The 8,470-nt window shown below is 43.9% G+C and overlaps 1 protein-coding gene across 1 annotated transcript; it reads left to right on the forward strand.

Moving 5' to 3' along the window:
* Positions 1 to 692: 692 nt before the first annotated feature.
* LOC133073925 (glycine dehydrogenase (decarboxylating), mitochondrial-like) lies at positions 693 to 3,778 on the forward strand. The gene is given in 1 exon segment (XM_061167907.1): positions 693 to 3,778. A coding segment is annotated over 1 exon segment (3,057 nt). The 3' UTR covers positions 3,750 to 3,778.
* Positions 3,779 to 8,470: the final 4,692 nt, after the last annotated feature.

Genomic DNA, 8,470 nt, shown 5'->3' on the forward strand with positions numbered 1-8,470 from the left:
TGTCCATGGGATTTTCTAGGCAAGAACACAGGAGTGAGTTGCCATTTCCTTCTGCAGGGGATCTTCCCAACCTTTTAAGGTCCAGTGACTATGACAGAGTCACTTCTTAGATAGATTGATAAGAAGTCCGGGGTCCCTGAGAAGGAGAAAGGGGTCTGGGGCTCTCGAGGAGGAAACCTGTTTCTCCTTCTTGAGAACCTTCTGAGTGGGCAGCAGAGTTGATCCAAAAGATGGAAAGAAAAGGGAATTAAAAGGAATGTCAGAAAAGTGCAAAAATGGAAAAAAACTGAGATAAAAGAAATAGTCTGACACATGTCATTTATCTCAATCAATGTGGTTGAACTAAACTCCAGTTAGAATATGGGGCTTTTCAATTCAGTTCAGTTCAGTTACTCAGTCCTGTCTGACTTTTCACGACCCCATGGACCACAGCACGCCAGGCCTCCCTGTCCATCACCAACTCCTGGAGTTTACTCAAACTCATGTCCAGGAGTAATAAGTTTGAGCGCGTGTCCGGGATCGGCGCTGCACCCATTCATTGCTTCTGAACATCCATCTGTCCCTTCGGTCATCCTTCAGGAAGGGGCTCCAGCCACCTGGGGGCAGCCGCCACCCAGGGGACTACGACCAGAAAAGGAGCAGAAAGCCCGGCTGAGCCTCGCGGGCCCACGCAGGGGACGGTGACGACCACCATGCAGACATGCGCCAAGGCCTGCGGGCTGCGTCTGGGTTGCGGAGTCGGGGGCGGCCGCCGCCTGGCTGGAGAAGCGGGTCCCCGGTGGACGCCGCGGGGCCGTGACAGAAGTAGCAGCGGCGGGGATAGCGGCGGGGCCGGGGCCTCGCGCCTCCTTGACCGCCTCCTCCCCAGACACGACTTCGCTCGGAGACATATCGGCCCCGGGGACAAAGACCAGAAGGAGATGCTACAGACCCTGGGGCTGGCGAGCGTTGATGAACTGATCGAGAAGACCATCCCTGCCAGCATCCGCCTGAAAAGACCCTTGAAAATGGATGACCCTGTCTGTGAAAATGAAATCCTTGCAACTCTGCATGCCATTTCCAACAAGAATCAGATCTGGAGATCGTATATTGGCATGGGCTATTATAACTGCTCAGTACCACAGACAATTTTGCGGAACTTACTGGAGAACTCAGGATGGATCACCCAGTATACTCAGTACCAGCCAGAGGTGTCTCAGGGGAGACTGGAGAGTTTACTCAACTACCAGACCACGGTGTGTGACATCACAGGCTTGGACATGGCTAATGCATCCCTGCTGGATGAGGCCACCGCGGCTGCAGAGGCAATGCAGCTCTGCCACAGGCAGAACAAGAGGAGGAAGTTTTTTGTTGACCCCCATTGCCACCCACAAGCAATTGCTGTCGTCCAAACTCGAGCCAAGTATTCTGGAGAGCTCATTGAGCTGAAGTTACCCCATGAAATGGACTTCAGCTGCAAAGATGTCAGTGGAGTGCTGTTCCAGTACCCAGACACTGATGGGAAGGTGGAGGACTTCACGGAGCTAGTAGAGAGAGCCCAGGAGGCTGGGAGCTTGGCCTGATGTGCTACTGACCTTTTAGCTCTGTGCATCCTGAGGCCTCCTGGAGAATTTGGGGTAGACATCGCCCTGGGCAGCTCACAGAGATTTGGGGTGCCTCTGGGCTATGGTGGACCACATGCAGCCTTTTTTGTTGTCAGAGAAAACTTGGTGAGGATGATGCCTGGAAGAATGGTGGGGGTAACGAGAGATGTCAGTGGAAAAGAAGTGTATCGTCTGTCTCTTCAAACCAGGGAGCAACACATCCAGAGAGACAAGGCTACCAGCAACATCTGTACAGCTCAGGCTCTCCTGGCGAATATGGCTGTGATGTTTGCAATCTACCATGGGTCCCGTGGGCTGGAACATATTGCTAGGAGGGTGCATAATGCCACTTTGATTTTGTCTGAAGGTCTCAAGCGAGCAGGGCACCAACTGCAGCACTTGTTTTTTGACACTTTGAAGATTCATTGTGGCTGCTCAGTGAAGGAGGTCTTGGGCCAGGCCGCTCAGCGACAAATAAATACGCGGCTCTTTGAGGATGGAACACTTGGTATTTCTCTTGATGTAACAGTCAGTGAAAAAGATCTGGATGACTTGTTTTGGATCTTTGGCTGTGAGTCGTCTGCAGAGCTGGTTGCTGAAAGCATGGGTGAGGAGTGGAGAGGTATTCTAGGGACTGCCTTCAAGAGGACTAGCCCGTTCCTCACACATCAAGTGTTCAACAGCTATCATTCAAAAACAAATATTGTCTGATACATGAAGAGACTGGAAAACAAAGACATTTCCCTCGTTCATAGCATGATTCCACTGGGGTCCTGTACGATGAAGCTCAACAGTTCATCTGAACTCATGCCTATCACATGGAAAGAATTTGCAAACATCCACCCCTTTGTGCCTCTGGACCAAGCTCAAGGGTACCAGCAACTTTTCCGAGAACTCGAGAAGGATTTGTGTGAACTCACTGGCTATGATCGAATCTCTTTCCAGCCTAACAACAGAGCCCAGGGGGAATAAGCCGGACTGGCCTCTATCCGAGCCTACTTAGATGCGAAAGGAGAGACACACAGATCGGTTTGCCTCATCCCAAAATATGCACATGGGACCAATCCTGCAAGTGCCCACATGGCGGGCATGAAGATTCAGCCTGTGGAGGTGGATAAATATGGGAACATCGATGCAGCTCACCTCAAGGCTATGGTGGATAAACACAAGGAGAACTTGGCAGCCATCATGATTACATACCCATCCACCAATGGAGTGTTTGAAGAAACCATTGGAGACGTGTGTGACCTGATCCACCAATACGGAGGACAGGTCTACGTGGATGGAGCAAACATGAATGCTCAGGTGGGACTCTGTCGTCCAGGAGACTTTGGGTCTGATGTCTCACATCTTAATCTTCACAAGACCTTCTGCATTCCCCATGGAGGTGGCGGCCCTGGCATGGGGCCCATTGGAGTGAAGAAGCATCTTGTTCCTTTTCTGCCTAATCATCCCATCATTTCGGTAAAACCAAGTGAAGATGCCCAGGCTTTGGGCACCGTCAGCACAGCCCCATGGGGCTCCAGTTGCATCTTGCCCATTTCATGGGCTTATATTAAGATGATGGGAGGCAAGGGCCTTAAACAGGCCACAGAAATTGCTATTTTGAATGCAAACTACATGGCCAAGTGATTAGAAAAGCACTACAGAGTCCTTTTCCGGGGTGCAAGAGGATATGTGGCTCATGAATGTATTTTGGATACAAGACCCTTCAAAAAGTCTGCAAATATTGAGGCCGTGGATGTGGCCAAGAGGCTTCAAGATTATGGATATCATGCCCCCACCATGTCCTGGCCGGTGGCAGGCACTCTCATGATTGAGCCCACCGAGCCCGAAGACAAGGTGGAGCTGGACAGATTCTGCGATGCCATGATCAGCATCTGACAGGAAATTGCCGACAGTGAGGAGGGCCACATCGACCCCAGGGTCAACCCACTGAAGATGTCTCCACACTCCTTGACCTGTGTCACATCCTCCCACTGGGATCGGCCGTATTCCAGAGAGGTGGCAGCATTCCCACTTCCCTTTGTGAAACCAGAGAACAAATTCTGGCCAACCATCTCCCGGATTGATGACATCTATGGAAACCAGCACCTGGTCTGTACCTGTCCCCCCATGGGTGTTTACGAGTCCCCGTTTTCTGAGCAGAAGAGGGCCTCTTCTTAGTGTTCTGTCCCGCAGTTCAAGTGACTGACTTGATGTGTTTCGGAGCATCTCATGAAATATTTCATTTTCCACCACAGACTCAAATAGGAGCTTTGTATACTGTGTATATTCTCTCAAGGTAAATGTAAATACAGTTAGCACAGTGGGTGGAAGCTCATCGTTGGAAGATTGATTTGCTTTGGTGCCTCTGCTTCCACACATAGCAGTTGCCTTGATTGGGACCCTTTAGTTTTTTGCATAGAAGATTTGGAGTGTGCTAGTAACTTTAACGTCAATGTAGCAAGTTTGAAGATGTTACAGAGGCTATACTGGAGATCCAATAGACATTTTTATTCCAAATAAGTCCTTGTGGACTGTGCCATCTGTGGGAAACCCCAGGGAAAATATTTACATTTTCTATACACTGAAGAAATCTTTTTCCTCCTACTAATTTACTCAATCTGTAATAGCATTTCTGAGTGTTTTCATTTTTCCATATGTGTAGTTTTTAAGTCTGCAATTAATATTCTAATAAAAGCATTGCAATTTGAAAAAAAAAAAAAAAAAAAAACTCATGTCCATTGAGTCGGTGATGCCATCCAACCATCTCATCCTCTGTCGTCCCCTTCTCCTCCTGCCCTCAATCTTTCCCAGCATCAGGGTATTTTCAAATGAGTCAGCTCTTTGCATCAGATGGCCAAAGTGTTGGAGTTTCAGTTTCAACATCAGTCCTTCCAATGAACACTCAAGACTGATCTCCTTTAGGATGGACTGGTTGGATCTCCTTGTACTCCAAGGGACTCTCAAGAGTCTTCTCCAACACCACAGTTCAAAAGCATCAATTCTTTGGTGCTCAGCTTTCTTCACAGTCCAACTCTCACATCCATACATGACTCCTGGAAAAACCATAGCCTTAACTAGACGGACCTTTGTTGGCAAAGTAATGTCTCTGCTTTTGAATATGCTGTCTAGGTATAGTAAAGTCTGTCACTGTTTCCACTGTTTTCCCATCCTTTTGCAATGAAGTGATGGGACCGGATGCCATGGTCTTAGTTTTCTGAATGTTGAGCTTTAAGCCAACTTTTTCACTCTCCTCTTTCACTTTCATCAAGAGGCTCTTTAGTTCTTCTTCACTTTCTGCCATAAGGGTGGTGTCATCTGCATATCTGAGGTTATTGATATTTCTCCTGGCAATCTTGATTCCAGCTGTGCTTCCTCCGGCCTAGCATTTTTCGTGATGTACTCTGCATATAAGTTAGATAAGCAGGGTGACAATATACAGCCTTGACATACTCCTTTTCCTATTGGGAACCAGTCTGTTGTTCCATATCCAGTTCTAACTGTTGCTTCCTGACCTGCATACAGGTTTCTCAAGAGGCAGGTCAGGTGGTCTGGTATTCCCATCTCTTTCAGAATTTTCCACAGTTTATTGTGATCCACACAGTCAAAGGCTTTGGCATAGTCAATAAAGCAGAAATAGGTGTTTTTCTGGAACTCTCTTACTTTTTTGATGATCCAATGGATGTTGGCAATTTAATCTCTGGTTCCTCTGCCTTTTCTAAAACCAGCTTGAACAACTGGAAGTTCATGGTTCATGTATTGCTGAAGCCTGGCTTGGAGAATTTCGAGCATTACTTTACTAGTGTGTGAGATGAGTGCAATTGTGCGGTGGTTTGAGCATTTTTTGGCATTGCATGTCTTTGGGATTGGAATGAAAACTGATTTTTTCCAGTCCTGTGGCCACTGCTGAGTTTTCCAATTTTGCTGACATATTGAGTGCAGCACTTTCACAGCATCATCTTTCATGATTTGAGATAGCTTAGCTGGAATTCTATCACCTCAACTAACTTTGTTTGTAGTGATGCTTCCCCAAGGCCCACTTGACTTTGCATTCCAGGATATCTGGCTCTAGGTGAGATCACACCATCATGATTATCTGGGTCATGAAGATCTTTTTTGTACAATTCTTCTATGTATTCTTGCCACCTGTTCTTAATATGGGGTTTTTAGATGAATTTAGAAACAAACTCAGCCTATATGGTAAAAGATAAAACTAAAACATAAAGGCAGAGAGATGTTAAGAGAAACTGATGGACAAAGAAATTGTAGGGAAAAATCAAACAGGGTAGACTTGGTGTTAAAAGTGTTACTAAAGAATGTTAGTTAATAAACATTGATAAAGCTGTAATTCTCTAAGGAAATAATTCTAAATGTGCAAGCAGGTTTATACATATATACAGCATTCAGCAAGAGGACAATGCATATCATTTTTGAGTCCACATGGAATCTTTGCATAAAAGTAGCCTCAAGTTAGACCAGAGAATTTCCAATAAATTTTAAGGCAAACACAGTATAAATACCAAAGAAAGAGAGAGAAATGCATATCAATGGTGGCAAGAAATATTTCAATGACAAGTTTATTTCATTTTTCTTTTAGAAACTTAAAGGACTGAATGTACATGAGTTTGAACAAACTCTGGGAGATGGTGAGGGACAGGGAAACCTGGCGTGCTGCAGTCCATGGGGTCACAAAGAATCAGACATGACTTGGCAACTGAACAACAACAACAACAAATGATCCAACAATCTCACTCCTGGATATATACCCAGAAAAGATGAAAATTCTAATTTAAAAAGATACATACACTCTAATATTCATAGAAGCACTATTTAAATAGTCAAGACATGGAAGAAACCTAAATGTCCATCAACAGATGAATGGATAAAGAAAGTGTGGTATATACACACAGTGGAATACTACTCAGCCATAAAAAGCAATGAAATAATACCATTGACCTCAACATGGATGGGCCTAGAGATTATCATACTAAGTGAGTTAAGTCAGACAGAGGAAGACAAATTTTAGACTATGTCACTTATATGTGGAATCTAAACAAATGATACAACTGAATTTATTTACAAAACATAAATAGACTCACAGAAATAGAAAACAAACTATGGCTACCAAAGAGGATGTGGGGCAGGGATAAATTAGGTATTGCAATTAACATTTAGTCACTACTATATATAAAACAGGTAGCAAGGACCTACTCTGTAGCACAGGGAACTATATTCAATATTTTGTAACAACCGATAATAGAAAAGAATTTGAAAAAGAATATATGGATTCAGTTATATATATACACTTTGCTGTACATGTAAAACATTGTAAACCAACTATATTTCAATTTTTTTAAAAAAAATGTGTTTTTTAGGCTTGCTGATTGATATGAATATGGATTTTGATAAATTCACATCTTGTTTTCTGGAATTCTCCATTTGACTTTTTTCTTTAACGTACAAAATATTTGGTTGAAGCATGAACAGTCTATAAATTAGTTCTCCAGTGTCATGTTGCACACATGTGCATGCAAGTGTACATGCTCACTCTTTGGTTGTTTGACATTGTTTAATCCTAACAACAGACTGAATTTTAAAAATTCAGTTCTCCATGTTAGCTCAGACATTAAAGACTCTTTTAGCAATTGAAATTCACTTTTTTTCTGCACAATACTTTAATATTTATCATCTCATTTGAAGAGGAAAGACTGTAGATTATCACTTACAAATAAGGAAAATGAAGTCCAGAGCAGATAAACCACAGGATCAGAACCTAGGTTCTCTGAATCCAAATTACTGGAGATAAAAGTGATATCCCTTTTTTAAAAAATGGGTTTTGGTGTTTGTTTTTAGCACTAAGCTAAAATTATCTTTCAAAGATAGTTCTGTCACACCTTTCTCAGAAGCTCTGGGGGGCTCTCTGTCACCTGTTAGGTATTGATGGACTCTCTCAGTTGTCTCCCCAAGTCTGCCCTAGTCCTCTCTAAGGTTTATTGTCTTCTGCTCATCTCTCCTCCTTTCATTCAGCACCTCCTCCCCTGGTCTCGCCACGCTGGTTTACCCCCGGTGCCACAGCGCACCTGATTTTGTACACTGCCATACCTTTGCTCCCTGGTGGTCAGCAGTAAAGAATTCACCTGCAATGCAGGAGACATGAGTTCGATCCTTTGGTTGTGAAGATCTCCTGAAGTAAGAAATGGCAACCCACTCCAATATTCTTTCTTAGAAAATCCCATCTATGGAGGAACCTAGTGGGCTACAGCTCATGGGGTCCCAAAAGAGTCAGACACAACTGAGCAACAACAAAAATGCCTTTGCTCAAGCTGTTTATTCTGCCTAAAATACCTGCCTATTTATATTTATCTAACATATTGTTAACAATCTCTGACTTCTCTTGGATCCTTGACTTGTAATAATTCTCCTTTCCCCAGACTCCTTCCATGAGCCTTTGGTTTGCATGTCTCCCTGACCGTTATCGCAGTCTACTTTTAATCAGAGTGACTTCACTACAAATCAAGCATTTAGGAATGGCTTGCAGGCAGTACCCACATTTCACCCTAGCTAAGTTTCTGTCACATAGAAGATGATTTTTGAATTCCCAGAATTAATCAATTATACCATTTAGGGTAACCAGAAGTGCCAGACCCATCTAGAGAGACAATTTGACCCTGCCAAAGTTTCCTCCCCTGAAAAATGAATGCAATGATGCGGAGAAGTGGCAATATTGTCTCAATCACAAAGCGGGTGACAAATATAAAATACTAGAATGTTACTAATGTAAGTTGTCTAGTGAGCCCAGAAATTGGTCTAGCCAAGGAGAAAAAGTTTTCTCACTTCTGTGCTTGTTTTTCCCCATAGTGCGAAGTTAATTTGTATCTAGCTCTTCTAAACTTTTATCTTCC

This window comes from Dama dama, chromosome 19 (assembly GCF_033118175.1).
Source record: "Dama dama isolate Ldn47 chromosome 19, ASM3311817v1, whole genome shotgun sequence".
In the NCBI taxonomy this organism is placed as follows: domain Eukaryota; kingdom Metazoa; phylum Chordata; class Mammalia; order Artiodactyla; family Cervidae; genus Dama; species Dama dama.